General features: G+C 40.9%; 2 protein-coding genes across 3 annotated transcripts in view; both read left to right on the top strand.

The window, feature by feature from the left end:
• The window catches only part of LOC128508541 (stimulated by retinoic acid gene 6 protein-like), a 33410-nt gene extending 20114 nt beyond the window's left edge, over window positions 1–13296 (top strand). Inside the window, exons 7-20 of one of the 2 annotated variants that reach the window (XM_053479889.1) lie at window positions 1448–1538; window positions 1685–1789; window positions 2701–2762; window positions 3340–3451; window positions 4588–4708; window positions 4847–4922; window positions 5299–5355; window positions 5586–5664; window positions 6100–6148; window positions 6266–6383; window positions 6669–6788; window positions 6910–7073; window positions 8971–9105; window positions 9201–13296. In XM_053479889.1, the coding sequence (XP_053335864.1) occupies window positions 1448–1538; window positions 1685–1789; window positions 2701–2762; window positions 3340–3451; window positions 4588–4708; window positions 4847–4922; window positions 5299–5355; window positions 5586–5664; window positions 6100–6148; window positions 6266–6383; window positions 6669–6788; window positions 6910–7073; window positions 8971–9105; window positions 9201–9355 (1444 nt within the window). In that variant the 3' untranslated portion in view covers window positions 9356–13296. The remainder of the gene's footprint in view (window positions 1–1447; window positions 1539–1684; window positions 1790–2700; window positions 2763–3339; window positions 3452–4587; window positions 4709–4846; window positions 4923–5298; window positions 5356–5585; window positions 5665–6099; window positions 6149–6265; window positions 6384–6668; window positions 6789–6909; window positions 7074–8970; window positions 9106–9200) is intronic. The other variant, XM_053479890.1, reaches the window with a different exon arrangement.
• LOC128508207 (stimulated by retinoic acid gene 6 protein-like) overlaps window positions 13226–15280 on the top strand; it is a 65550-nt gene continuing 63495 nt past the window's right edge. The window contains exon 1 of the mRNA XM_053479430.1: window positions 13226–13240. Coding sequence (XP_053335405.1) covers window positions 13226–13240 — 15 coding nt within the window. The remainder of the gene's footprint in view (window positions 13241–15280) is intronic.

Genomic DNA, 15280 nt, shown 5'->3' with positions numbered 1-15280 from the left:
CATTAGGGCTTCTTCTTCGTGAAGAAGAGAGTACGCCGGTCCGACTTCTTTGAGGCGAATTGCGAAGCGCGACACACCCCAGTCTTTACGAGGGGGTGCCCCGCTCAAAACACTCTCCTTCTGTGATTTACACCTCGCGAGAGTCAGACCTGGTCAGGACTGGGTGGCTGACAGTCCCGACTCTTGAGCATGGCGGGGAAGGAATTTCCCAAAGGCTTGTTTGTATAGCTTCGCCTACCTAAACCTGGTGGCGACCGAGTCAACGTAAAATTCAGCCACAAGTCCTTCTCCGCGGAAACCATAGCAGCCATAGAATGGCCGATTGTACAGGCCATCTGCTTTGTTGCTTGAAGAGACAAGTCTCAGCGTAATTCCAAGAATGCCCTATTATCAGGAGCCCGGCCAGTGCTCAAGCCCCTTAGCAGGTCAGCCTGGTAAGCCTGAAAAATCGTTGAGGCTCCGCCCCCCAGCCACCCGACAGAAACCTGTCATCTAGTTTCGAGCGCTTGGGTGAAGCTCGCTGCTGGGGCCAGTCGATATGCAGCCGCTCGTCCGCACACGTTACTACTTCAAGTAACTCATCATATGCTCTGTCTTCACTAAAAGAGCGCTCTGAGGTGGCTATTTCCGCGGAAGTGAGAGGGGATGTCTTTCCTGCGCATTCACAAGAAGCGCCGGAGTGCGCTTGTGAAGTGGGCGGAGGAATTTTTGCCAGAGAAAGGAGGGGAGAAACCGTCTCGTGCACATCTGCTAGATCTATGCGAGCCAGGCCTGAAGCACTTTGATCAGGAGGAGGTCACAGTGCTCACACTCTCGTTGAAGCCCGAGAAGAGCATGACTTTCCCCCAAACACTCGAAACAGTATGAATTTATTAAAATTGTTAATGGCTCATTGTGGGGTCACAACACTTGTAAACTTAATCAAAAAACGACTATACAGCTGATTTTAACTCTGGAGACGTTGAGTTACTGAGAGGTCATTAACAAATTTGTCTCAGTAGAATAGTTGTATTATTTGTCACACTTAAATGATTCAGATCATCAAACCAATTTTTTTTGCACAAAAAATCAGTAAATACAAAATGCAGTTTTTAAATGATGATTTTATTTTAAAAAAAATAATAAAAAAAACTATATGCATGTCAATTCTATCCAAAAAAAATATACTTAATTACAGTGCAGTTCATTTGTGATATTTAGCAAGGGGGCAATAAATTTTTCACATAGGGCCAGGCAGGTTTGGAGAACTTTTTACCTGTACAAATTACAATCATCAGTTAAAATATTTTGTATTTACTTGGGTTATCTTTGTGTAATATTAAATTTTGTTTGATGACCTGAGTCATGTAAGTGTGGTGATTATGCAAAAAAAAAAACTTTTTTAAAACACTGTAGTACCTTTTAGCACCATAAAATGTACACTCTGTGTGTGTCTGTGTGATGCCAGGTTTGCTGCACAGATGTGGTTTGTGGTCGCGTGCAGAACAATAAAACCAAAGGGAAATGATTTCCTGGATTACATGATGCGGATAGGGTTGGTGAGTGAACGGTGCATGTTTTTTTTTATATATATATATATATATATATATATATATATATATATATATATATATATATATATTATCTCATGATGTTCAGTTAAAATTACAAATCTTTTATGTGTTAAACTTGTTCTTGTGTGCAGTTATTAGATATCCCACAGATCTTTTGCTTGGGATTCCTGTTGTGCCGCTTTGGTTCTATCATATTGAGAGGAATACAGAACCGCTTGAGCGATTACAGCAAGCAGGTATCTTTTATATGACTAGAAGGCCACCAGTTTCAACAGTTTTATTTTTATAAAATTCAAATCCACTTTTCGCTGGGTAAACTTCAGGTTCATACAAAATATGCTAATAAATCTAAGTTGTGTGCTTGATATTCCACCCAGGGAAAGAATTCCACCCAGATTCTCTATACAGAATGTACTCAAAAACCAACCCCACTAACTGAATAGCTCACTCAAATGTGTCTTAGCTATTGAGCCACCACTTCTCTATGGATATATTGATCAGTCCATCAAGACTAGCCTGATTGTCTTTGCACACTTGTTTGGACAGCAGGTCTGCACTGGTCCCTTGGTGGCACACAGCCTCTATTGGCTCATTCCACCTACTGCTGGTTGCTAGATTAAAAATGCTCTGAAAGTGAACTTTGCTCCACTCTGGCTCACTTGCCTGAGCCTCAGCAAATGCTTGTTTATCTCCCTGCCATTGGGAGGGTGGTCAAACACTTGCTGGAACAGCAGGAGGAAGCAACAAAAGGAAGGCCCCCATCTTGGTGAGTCGGAGATCCTCTTCTAACATCCAGCATAGAGTACTGGAGCATAAAGCTCAGTGTGCTCTAGAAGAGCTCAAAGATGTTATGAGCTGTGCAGTTTGTCTCAGCAGCTCCTCATTTTCGGCTCCCAGCACCTCAAAACATTTGCTGTCATGGTGTTCTCATACAGAAACAGAATGGAGGACACAAGTGCAATACAAAATGAATAAACCAATGCTAGAAACAAAAACATACACAACACAGGTACTTTTAAATTGCTGTTTGGGAAATTCTAATCCTATAAATGTATCTATATATACTTTGTGTGTGTGTGTGTGTGTGTGTGTGTGTGTGTGTGTGTGTGTGTAAATGCTTATGTGGCATTTATGGTGGATTCTGCAGGAGGAAGTGAAGAAGCACGAGTACAAATATGTACAATGTTTGCTGAGACGGGCTGCCGGAGTGTATGTACACACACACACACACACACACACACACACACACACACACACGATGAGCCCAATTGGCTATTATACAGAATAATAAAACTTATTGTGCACCAGATACCAATATTTACAAATTATATACAATGTTTCAATGTTGTGGGTGAGGGTACGGAGTGTTCAAAGTCTGATGCATTTTATGTGATTTATTAATGAATAATAAATTATATAAAATTAATAAATCGGTCTCACCAGTTCATAGAATCATTCAGCACAATAATAATAATGAGAGATGGAGAGAATGGAGAGAGCTTACAACAAAAAGTTTGTGATAGAAAATGAAAGTCCCAATCAACCGTTCCTCTATATTGGGTTCTCTCCTCGTTTCTTCCCGCATGCGCTTTAAACGAGATCAGTTGACCTTGCTGTGTCATCAGGATTCCCCTCATGAATTGGAAGTGCAATTTTGCGAAAGTTTAACCCGGAACCAACACAGCATAGATGAGGCAATTAAAATACAAAGGGCTCCATTACAAGGCGAAGCTGCTCTTAATCACTGATTAACCACTTCCTTAATAAAACTTGTCTTACACTGCAGGTCTGTTCAAAAGAACTGGTTCCAGAGAAATGTGTATGAGTGGGATCCATATTTTAAATTTCCAAACAGGATTATCGCCACCATCGTGCTCTCCGTCTACGGGTTATATTTGGTACGTGTGTGTTGTTTTTGTTCTTATGCTTTCTTTAGGTCATTTGATGTGCTATTGTCAAACAGGTGATGGTCTAAACCTGGGAACACAATAAAACAGAGACCACTGAACCATTGCTCAAAACCTTAAAATTTAGAATGAGCTCTTCAAAGGGCTCTACAAGAGTACCAACCAAATACTAATAACTTAAAAATGGTGCCTTTTAGGTTGACTATTCATTTTGCATCATGTTAGACATTTTAATACAAGTTTCGTGGGGTGTTTGTCCAAAATTGAGAGAGAAACAGTCACAGAATCTGAAAAATGGGTATTGTGCCAAAGTGTTATGGAATGACAGACTCCACAGACGTATAATGTAGAAAACCTAAACGTGTGATGCATTAACAATGTGGATAAATAGATAAATAAAGATATTGACTGACATTAACTGTAATGGAGCTGGAGGACGGATACCCACAGACTGGAGGAATGACGAACACAACGCGGAGGTAGGTGGACAGACGAGATGAGAGGGTAGGAGACGAGGCATGGGAAGATCACATAGAAGAGTAGCTCATGGAGTCCTTGTCTGTATTAGCGACCAGACACTGAGTGAAGGGAAGTGCGGTGTATTTGTGTAGTGTTGGTGATGAGGTTGAGGTGTGTGTGTGATTAGCATTCGGGTAATTGGGGGGCGTTGACTGAGGGCGGAGCCTGGCATTTCTGTGACACAAAGGAGTCAGTCAGATGCCTTGAAAAATTAATATCACCATACCCTGTACCGTAAGATCTGCATTAATTGTTAAAAAATTTTGCAAATAATTTAAGAAAGTGCAGTAATAATAATAGCCCTGAGGACACCCTTACTAACTAAGAATAAAATACAGCTGGATAAAACTGGGTGATGCAAAAGCAGCACAAAAGAATAAGTAACATTAAGAGGAAGTCCAGTCCACTATAATATGAGGTTATTTCTGTGTTATTATTTCACTTAACAATAGTGAACTAACCGCTGGCCGTTAATAAACCCAAAAGTCAGTAGCTGTTTATTGATTCTGAATTAAAACAAAATAATCCTTTCATACGACATATTATTTTTTGCAAGTGCTGTGAGATTTGTATCTGTGTATATGTGTGTGTGTGTGTTTCCTCTGTAGACAGTGACAGGGGAGCAGATAGTAAGTTGGTGGGTCACCGTGAATGTGTACAAATTGCAAGAAATGTTTAAACCTTTCCTGAATGAAACATCCTTTTCCAAACACCTGAACTATTTCACATGTAAGCTCACTCTGTCTGATTTTAACAGGTTTATTGGTGATTTAATTATTAATTAGTTTATATCTTTTTTTTTATTTTATTGCCTAAAAATATATTTTTAAACTTATTAAATAATGCAGATTGTTGATGTGTTTTTAGACTCCTGGTACATCTCATCAGCTTGTGCTGCGCTCACGTGTGTCATTCACATCAGTGAGGTGTTGGTGTGTTACAGGTACGCCAATTTAAATTAGCCTTTAAACACACTCCACTTGCAAGAGAGTGAATGAAACAGGAGTCTGTGAGATCATGGGAAGACCTTTCAATTTGGAGATGGCGTGGGATTATTCATTAGGAAAATTAAAAGGAAGCAAAAGTTAACTGATAACAGAAAAAAATAATCAGAGCTCCATTGTCTACGCGAGAATGGACAGGGCTCTGAAAAATAAAAATAAACCTAAAGATCCTCTCAGGGCATTCGCCCTTACCGAGGATTTATGAAAGAGACTGTTTTTTGTCCTTCTTTACTTTAAGGTGAGAGCGCACGCTAAACTAATGCGTGTCGCGCTCTCTCTCTCTCTCTCTCTCTCTCTCTCTTTCTCTCTCACCAGCGTCTTAGGGAGGCAGAGGCTGGATCTTTGCCTCGTTCTGTCCGCTTTCTGCCCCTTGTGAGACCAATGTCATTACACTGACATTATAGTAAATATTAGTTAGCTACAGTAGTGAGTAAAATTGTAGTGGATATTGTAACACAGTGTAGGTTATTGAGAAGCTGTGTTTTACTATAACAGCTTTAAACATAATGTTTATTATCTTCTAATGGCGTTTGGCATTGTCTTACAACAAGACTGTTAATTTGCACTGTACTTCATTATTTAACACTTTACTTCTTTGACAGGAAACACATAAAATCCCTACGCGTTGGGGAAAAGAAATTCCTGCCAAAGACGTATAAACTGGACCCTGCACATGGAGTGGTGAGTGTGTTTGTGATTCTTCTCTAATGTCTCATGTGAGGTAATGCACATTATCCACGATTAGTGTGCCAAATATCAAAAATTGAGAAAAAAAAACTTGTTTTTCTATTTCATCTCATCAGACGTGGTGTGACCCGGAAATTTTCACTTATGCTGACTGTCACTTTGAGTGTTACAGTTAAAAAATAAAATAAAATACACTTAGCTGGCTTCATGTGTTATCCTTTACCCTTCACCCTTCCTGTTCATAGCTGTCAGTAGGTGGGAATCAGCAGGTGGTTAAATTATAGAGAAAATATCCTTAAAGAAAATTGTCTAGAATTAAAAACAAAATTTGCATAAAAATATAACTGTTTACTTTTTGTTTTTACATTGTTATTTTAACTGCTCAAATTTCATCACAGTCATTCTCACAATCATGCTCACCTCCTCCAGATTGGACTTTTGAAGTATCCCGCCTATCAGGTCGCCTTCACAATCTGGGGTGAGTTTATGTTTGTTATGTTAATATTAATATTTTTTTATGTTTGCTTATAATAACAAGCACAATCGTGTGACTGTTCAGAGTATGACTGTCAGTAAATGAACGCAATATTTGCAGGTTACGTTATCTTGCACAGTGTGATGTTTATTCTCGGCCTGATGTTTATGTATCTGGTTATATCACCGATTGTGGAAGATGGATTTCTAGACTGGCTAAAGGGGTTTGCCATCACTATGTAAGTCCTGATTTTCTAAATGGATGAGGAGCAGAATCCTCCTACTGCACATGGACAGCTTGAAAGCTGGGCCACCATTTTAGCTCATTTGTTTAGATCTCCAGTACTACATCAGTGTCCAGTACTAAAAGTGTAATGTAATATTTATATTATGATTATACAGTTAATTCAGTTCAAGCAATAACAGTTCTTAAAAGCAAGACAGAGATGCATAAACAATTACAGCTTCATGTTGGAGGTTAAGGAGCTGTGATCTGATTCTAGCTTTGTGTTCTATAAAATTAGAGAGCATGTCTTTATCTTACTTGTGCTGATGGGGCTGCAGCGCATGCTGGGACATGTCTTTTTTCTACAAGACAAAACCTTGCCTACGGATGAGGGCAAGCCATTAGCACTCAATAACAGGTAATACAAACATTCATTATTATAGATGAGTCCAGAATAGGAACAATAAAATAAAATGTGTTTCTGCTGTAGTGACCACTCAGTCTTTTACCCTAACTCCTGTCTCTGTCTTCTTTCACAGGAAGGCCTTCCACAACTTTAACTACTTCTTCTTTTTTATTAACATGGTCTTGGGCTTTATGAGCTGCTTGTGGCGTGTTATTCAAAGCGCCTCTGTGGGTCTGATGCTGCTGTCATGCATCAATAGGACGATAATGCCAGTGGGTTTCGAGAAGCTGGACAAAAGTAAGACTGCAGTTTTTCCCCTTAAACTCATCCATTATTTTCATTTCAGGTTGTATCACATTGCCACTGCACATCTGTTTAGACTTATAGCAGTGCAGTGTTGTCATTTCTTTATTGTTAAAAGAAAAAAAATACAATAAGTTTATTTTAAGCAACACACCCAACCTGCCCAGAAACGTCTTTAATGGCCCCAACAAGTGGAAACAAGGTCTGGACTATATCAGGGATTTGGTAATAACTCCCAGATAAGTTTTTGCAATGTGCAAGTGGTGCAGTTTATGCATTGTCCTAAAAAATAACAAATTGGCTTAAATGATCAAACCAAGCAATTTTTCCATTAAAGGAAACAGTCAGTGAAGTTCCTGGGAGGCCCGCATTTCAGATATGACTCAGACAGGCTTGATCGCATCTAAGCATTTATGACACACTGGGATAGGTGCATTAGTGTAGCAGGGGAGTTTTACCCTCAAAACTGTTTTACTATTCTGACCTGTTATCAAAAGTTAAATATATACTGCTGACGGAGGCCCTAAGTTCTATATTAATAAATCCTTGAGCAACACCTCAATCAGCTTAAGCAACTGAATCAGCAGTATACCTTCACCTGAAAGACAAAAGTCAAATGTTTGAGAATGATAAAGTACAGATTTTGGACAGAGAGGAAAATGTTTTGAGAGAGGGGTAAAAGAAGACATCTATGTTCAAGTGGAAATCCTTCCCACAAAAAAGCTGGATATCTTGGAGATCTTAGGCACAACCTGTCTCCTAATTGCCATGCTTCCATTTCAAGAAAGCCACACATAAGTAATTGTCTGATCTCTCTGGTTGTTATACTTTAATGACTTTCTCTAATCTCTCTCTCTATTGTCTTTGTAACAGCCATCCCCCACTCTTTAACAACCCTCCCTCAAACTCTCTTCTTCATCATTGTTCATGTTTAGAGCCCTTTCAATCGGGGAGGATCCTTTGACCTTGGAGGACTTACCAAATATCATGGAGAAATATAAAAAATAAACTTACCTAAGACAAATAACCTTACCTGGATGACTGAGAATCTTTACAGCATTATCGTGAAGAAATATTAATTCATTTCCCAACAGGAGGCACACAATCCTTTTTTCTCCCCATCACCATGCTCACAAGCATCTAAGCACAGAATCAAGATACTCTACACACAGAAACCCAACAGCATTCTGGCTTATCATATAACATATCTGAGGCACTGGACAATTGTGCTCCATATGTCAGTTTTTGTTCCCTGCATGCCTCAGAATCAGTTCATTGCTTTTAAGGTACTGATATAGTTTAAGTAAATGTACTGAGGATAAGGAATCCACCGAGGCTATACCACTGCGTGTAAAGACATAGAGGACAGACGGTAGGTAGGGCAAAGTGAAAAAGAAGGGAAGAAATTGAGGAAGGGGTTTGGTGTTTTCCTTATTTTTAGACCCAATGCTTCGAACCAAGCGTAGAAGCTGTTCAGTGCATCTGGAAGGGAGCCATCAATGTCACAGGCTGGTGATGTTGTCCTGTGGTTGCCAATGACTTGCATGATATTCTTTATGTGGCGTGTCACCACTAAAAATTAAATATTGTGTATTCTCTGGTCATGTGCCCACTTTGTCTCTCTGTTGACCCGGGACTGTTTGTCCATTGCTGTTCTTAGGGCCACCTTATCCCTCTGCAGCAAGCCGAAGTTGGTTTCTTGCAAGTTTTGCGAGATATATCTTGTATATTGATTACTGGGTTACTGAGTTCCAAAAGTGTCTGATGTATCTAAAAAAATTGGTTGCTCAAATGTCTGTACACTGTGTAAAACCAGGCTACAATAGAAAATAAATAAATAAATGCCAAATGTAGCAAGATTTGATTATTTTTCTGCTATTTTTTTTCTCAGGTTACTGTACATGGTTGGGAATGATAATGGTGGACCATTATCACACTAATCCAGTCCTTGTGTGTTTCTGCCACCTTCTGCTCAAACACACTTCAGACGGTCTCCAAGACAGCGAGTACTTCCGCCTAAACCCTGGTAACAAATAAGATGAAAATGTAGCTACACAACATGAGCATACATGTTTCCAGGCAGGTCTCAACACATATTGATACACACATTTTGTCCCCCAGAGCCACTAGCAAAGGACCGAGTTCGCACTCGTTGGCTTGTCGTGTACACCCTACTGAGGAACCCTAAACTCATCCTGCTTAGAAAGAAACACAAGCAAAATAAACACAAAGAAGCTGAGCGTGCCTTCACTTGGGCCGTCTCAAACATGGGGTAAAAACCAACAACACAGGACTGCAGACAAGCTCAAGAATGTTTTTATTATTGAAAGGTAGTATCAAAAAGTTTTGAGAAATGTGCGTTACAGATCTGGTCACTTTCACTGTACGCCCTCCCTCATAGGCAAAAACCCTTAAAACCCAAGCGGCAGATACATGCCGGCAACTCAGCATAGGTCAATAACACTTAAATAATATATATCTGTGCTTACATAGAAGATTTTTGGATATGTCCGATAGAACAGAAGTTATTATTACCATTATTAAGCAGCAACACGGCACATGTTCAAATCATACCTCAGAATTGCCTGGACTGATTCTTATAACACACTGACAAAGGCAGCAAATGCTGTGGGTTGTTCTCTGACTATCATCGTGCTTGCCATTCAAAACTCCTAAACGACTCATTGCAGATTTGCCCGGTTTCATCCAGAATTTCACATTTGCTCTTAGTTTTAAATTGCCGTCCATGATGAAATAGCAGATGTAGTACTGTACATGGTCAGAAAAGCACCAGTTGCACAGCTCCTGATGTTCACAAGATGGTGTCTTTTGGCACACTGACTTATGAAGGTTGGGGTTTCCTGTGACTGCATGCAGCTTTGTGCTGCCTTCTGTTGGTGTGTTACAAAACTGGTCTCACAACTTTTTGATACCACCTTGTATTATCATTTGATTATTTTATCACTAATGCATTAATCGCTTGATGGTATGTAGTACTGTATCATGGCACTCCTGTGTAACTTTAGCAAGCTAGCACCAGGTAACAATAAAATTCTTACTTTTTGCTAAATTAATTAATTTTTAATGTTTTTATACATGAATATATTAATGTACAATTACATTACATAAATACAGTCTGATTCACGACCATCATGAAACCTGTGGTAACTTTTAGCACTCTAGCATTTACCTTCATTGGTAACTTTAGCAAGCTAGCATTTGCCACCTGTGAAAAATATCAGCATTTTTCAAAAAGGCTGGATAAAAGTATTGTGAATAAATTGGGGGAACCTTTGAAATGCTGGTGTGAGTGAGTAGTGATATGGTGGCGTAAGTGAACACGTGTGTCTAATATGGAGAGTGTGGTAGAGATGCAAAACTAGATGAAATGAGGCTGTGTTTAAGTAGGTTTATACAGTATTTATTGGGTGAAAGGGGGTCATTTGCAGTTGTGTGGGAAGACCAGTGACAATAATATTTTGATATTCAAATATTACATTTCACTTTATTGTTGCTTTAATTGCTGAATCCAAATACTGCTGGTTCTTGAATTTGGTCACTCATTGGTATTAGCGTTTAAATTATATAGCTTTTCTGTTTGAGAAAAGAGACTATGTCGCCACATCAATGGGACGTGGCGACATAGCTTACAGCATGTTATGGTTGTTGAACCGCTGGATGTCCAGGTGGTGCTCTGAAAATAATGTAGGCTTCATAGACAATTGGAAGACCTTTGAGGGCAAAGCTGGCCTGTTAGGGCGGGACGGTGTCCATCTCACTGGGGAAGGTGCTGCTCTCATTTTCTTTAGTATAGCTCATTGTCTCAGAAGAGGCCTAGGCCAGGGAAATTGCGCTACTGTTGGTCGAAACAGGAGAGGAGGAAGGCGTGTTTAAACGCAGAGAGAGAAAAGGAAGGGCAAGAGTTTAGGAGTGATAGTAGGGACTTTGAATGTTGGGACTATGACAGGGAAGGCAAGAGAGTTGGTTGATATGACGCAGAGAATAAGGGTGGATATACTGTGCATATACAGGCAAGTTGGAATGGGTGGAGAAAAGCTTCAGGTGTGTGAAAAAAAAAAAAAAAGAGTATCAGCGAGAATGAAAGGAAAGGTGTACAGGACAGTGGTGAGACCAGCGATGCTCTACAGCTTAGAGACAGTGGCAATAAAGAAAAGACAAGAGGCAAAGTTGGAGGTGGCAGAGCTGAAGATGTTGAGGTTCTCCTTGGGAGTCACAAGGATGGATAGGATAAAGAATGAGTTCATCAGAGGGACAACCATGTTAGATGCTTTGGAGATAAAGTCAGAGAGGCCAGTTGTCTTAAATGTTAGACCTGTAAATCTTAAATGCATTTGGGTTTTTTGATATGTCGTGTAAAATTAAACTCATTACTTTTGAAAAAATGCACATTTTACTACTTCCGGAATGACAATGAAAAAATGTAGAACTCACAAAATGCGCATATTACTATATATTATGTTCTTTATATAAATGTATGTTTAACAGGAAGGGTTTACATCTTGTGTCCCTTTATTTTAGACTGCATAGTTAATGTATGCATTCTTCTTCCTTCTATTATTATTATTGTTGTTATTATTGTTATTATTATTATGGTCACATATGATTTTCTAAATCTGTTCTATTTCTTGTCGATATGATAATTTTTTTAAAAAAAATTCTTAGTCATGTGTATAAGTTTAGTTATAATAAAATAAAATTGAGTTCATTATATTGCCTAGGTTGTGTTGAAAAAGATGTCACTCTATATTGCACAATCCTATATACAGTGGAACCTCGGATTACGAGCTTAATTCGTTCCGGAAGCGGGCTCGTATTCCAAAACACTCGTAAACCAAATTTAATTTACCCATAGGAAATAATGGAAACTTAAATTATTTGTTCTACAGCCCAAAAAAATTAATACATAAAAATAATTAATACAAAATATAAAGTAAAAATAAAACAAATTAACCTGTACTTTACCTTAAAAAAATTAAAAATAAATCCCGACAGATAAGGGTTTTCGTTTGTGCACGCAGGGTGTATGTGTGTAAAATGTGCACGCGCACACACACACACACATTAACGGATAGACCGTTTTTAAAAATTAGCAAGGAACATTCCTAGTCACACTCAGGTGAGCGCATACTAACAGGATCACTGCTGTAAGTAAAACAACAACAAAAAAAAAATTAAACAGCTCCTCACCTTTGAAAACAATCGCGACAGAGAAGAGTTTGTGTGTTTATTTGGCAACATGAGAGAAGGGGGGGCTGAAGGAGGGCTCGCTCGCGTTTACAGCCCCCTTCTCTCAGGTTGCCAAACAAACACACAAACTCTCTGCCTTACACAGACACAAACACACGCACACTCAAAAACACTGCAGGCACTAAGACCCAGCAGGGGAGACGATAGGTCTCGGCTTTACAGCTCCCCTTCTCTCAGGTGATTTTGCAGAATTGCAAAAGTAAAATTAAACTGGCAAATGGCAAACAACCTTTACTTTCTGTACAATTGTCATTACCAGTAAAGAACTAAAATACAACATACAGATTTTACATTTATGATTAAATGTTCAACATTTGGTGGCATGGTGGTGTAGTGGTTAGCACTATCACCTTGCACCTCCAGGGTCTGGGTTCGATTCCCGGCCAGGCTCGATTCCTGTCTCTGTGTGCATAAAGTTTGCATGTTCTCCCCGTGCTAGGTGGGTTTCCTCAGGGTTCTCCAGTTTTCCTTCCAAAGATATGCAGGTTAGGCTAATTGCCGTTCCCAAATTGCCCATAGTGTATGAGTGAGTGTGTGTGTATGTGTGTGCCCTGCGATGGATTGGCATCATGTCCAGGGTGTACCCTGCCTCGTGCCCTAAGCCTCCTGGAATAGGCTCCAGGCCCCCCGCGACCTTGAATACAGGATACAGCGGTATACAGTAGAAGGTGAGTGAGTGTTCAATATTTTCTCATGTTTCCCACAATTTCTCCCACACATGCTCTAAACCTGCAAATGTTTAATTGTCCAGTGTGTGTTAGAGAAATGTGCATTTTATCGCCAGGCCTCGTTGTCACGTCAGCAAAAACCACTTTACCAAGTATTATTCATCCAGCGCACCACCTACTTTACCTGCCGCAGATCAAACGAAGAAGACAATGCGGACGGTGAAGGTGGGTTTTACTTTGTTAAACAACCCGTAGTAATTATTGACAAGAAGTCAGAATGTTTAATAGCATTAGAATGTTAAAAAAAAATAATAAACAAATGATCAAAATACATGTGTAAGGGTCCTCCACTAGAGGTCACTGTTTTTATTTTGTAGTTTTTGTTGGCCGACTCAGTTTCCCAGCAGGCACCTCGGTCAGGTGATGCAGTGCACACCTGAACCGAGGTAGCCATCAATTAATCTATAAATAGCTGTTTAGACTGGGAAACTGGGTCGAGCATTTTTGGGAATACCACTGTCTGTTATGTGGGCATTTTGGTTTGTTTTTGTTATTTGTTTAATTTGTACTTTGATTTTAGTTGTGTTGACTTGGGCTCTCTTATTGGCAATGTCTCTGTGTATGTTTTGTGTGTCTGTGTTAGTGGAGCTGATTCAGTCCTGTCCTCCTGTGTTCTTGTGGTTAGCTAGAGCAGGTAAGCAGTTAGGTGTATGTGTGGCTAGGAGCATGATTAGCTAAATGCTATGTTGAGTTTATAGTACAGTGACAGTACTAGCATGCTTCTAGCCATAGCCCCTCTGTTTCTCTAGCTATCCTGTGTTTCCTCTCCCCCGAGTTGCCCAGTGAGCCTAGCCTTTAGGTGTCCCCTAGCCTAGCCTTTGATGTGTCCTCAGCCTAGCCTTTGATGTGTCCTCAGCCTAGCCTTTGATGTGTCCTCAGCCTAGCCTTTGATGTGTCCTCAGCCTAGCCTTTGATGTGTCCTCAGCCTAGCCTTTGATGTGTCCTCAGCCTAGCCTTTGATGTGTCCTGAGCCTAGCCTTTGATGTGTCCTGAGCCTAGCCTTTGATGTGTCCTGAGCCTAGCCTTTGATGTGTCCTGAGCCTAGCCTTTGCTGGTCCCCTAGCCTAGCCTTTGCTGGTCCCCTAGCCTAGCCTATGATGGTCCCCTAGCCTAGCCTATGATGGTCCCCTAGCCTAGCCTTTGAGGGTCCCCTAGCCTAGCCACTGGGTATCCCTTGTCTGTGTTTCCTCTCCCCCTAGCGTCCCAGTGTGCCTAGGTTTAGAGTGCGGTCCCTCCGGGCTTTGGAGTAACGACTAGCTTGTGAGTGCTGCCTCGCTTAGCCTTGGAGGGCTGCCTCGCCTAGCCACTGGGTAGTCTTTGTCTGTGTTTCTGTGCCCCTATTCCCTAGTGTGTTTAAGCTATTAGGTAAGTATAGCTTAGTGCATGTTGGGGCTAAAGACATGCTTAGCTAGGTGTATGTGTAGCTAACTGCCATGGTTAAGCAATGCTTAACCATGTTTAGCTAAAAGCCATGCCTAGCTGATTGCCATGTCTTTAGCCCTTGTCCTGTCCCTCTCTTGGTCTCTCGTCTCGTCTTTACGTGTCTCCCGTCCTCTCTAGTGTCTCCCGTCCTCTCTAGTGTCTCCCGTCCTCTCTAGTGTCTCCCGTCCTCTCTAGTGTCTCCCGTCCTCTCTAATGTCCAGTTTCAGCTCCACGCCTCGTTTGTGTCTTGTTACGTTTGTCCCCCTGCCTGTGTCTCGCCACAGGACGTGTTTTGTGTAACCCCCTGCCTGTGTCTCGCCACAGGACGTGTTTTGTGTCTCCTCCTGCCTGTGTCTCGCCACAGGACGTGTTTCGTGTAACCCCCTGCCTGTGTCTCGCCACAGGACGTGTTTTGTGTTTCCTCCTGCCTGTGTCTCGTCACAGGACGTGTGTTTGTTCCCCTGTCTGTGTCTTGCCAGAGAGCCCCTGTTAGCACAAAGCTAAGTATGGTTTAAGTTTGTTTGTTCCTTTGTTTGTATCTTTATTTATACTTTGTGCTTATTTGTTATTAAAAGACTCTTTTTTTTGGTTACACCACCCCTCTACCTCTATGCCTGTTCCTTCCGCCCACGGCGTTCAACACCTGCCACAACACCCCGCTCATGACAGAATGCTCGACCAACCAAGGCATAGCAGAGGGGGCTGGGACTTTAAAGCGGCAGCCTCACGTGGAGGCCACCGCTGCAGCACCCTTCGCGCCTCACGGGGAGGCCACCGCTGCAG

The sequence above is a fragment of the Clarias gariepinus genome, chromosome 20 (genome assembly GCF_024256425.1).
Source record: "Clarias gariepinus isolate MV-2021 ecotype Netherlands chromosome 20, CGAR_prim_01v2, whole genome shotgun sequence".
Taxonomy (NCBI): Eukaryota; Metazoa; Chordata; class Actinopteri; order Siluriformes; family Clariidae; genus Clarias; species Clarias gariepinus.
This window is presented reverse-complemented; position numbering and strand designations above follow the sequence as displayed.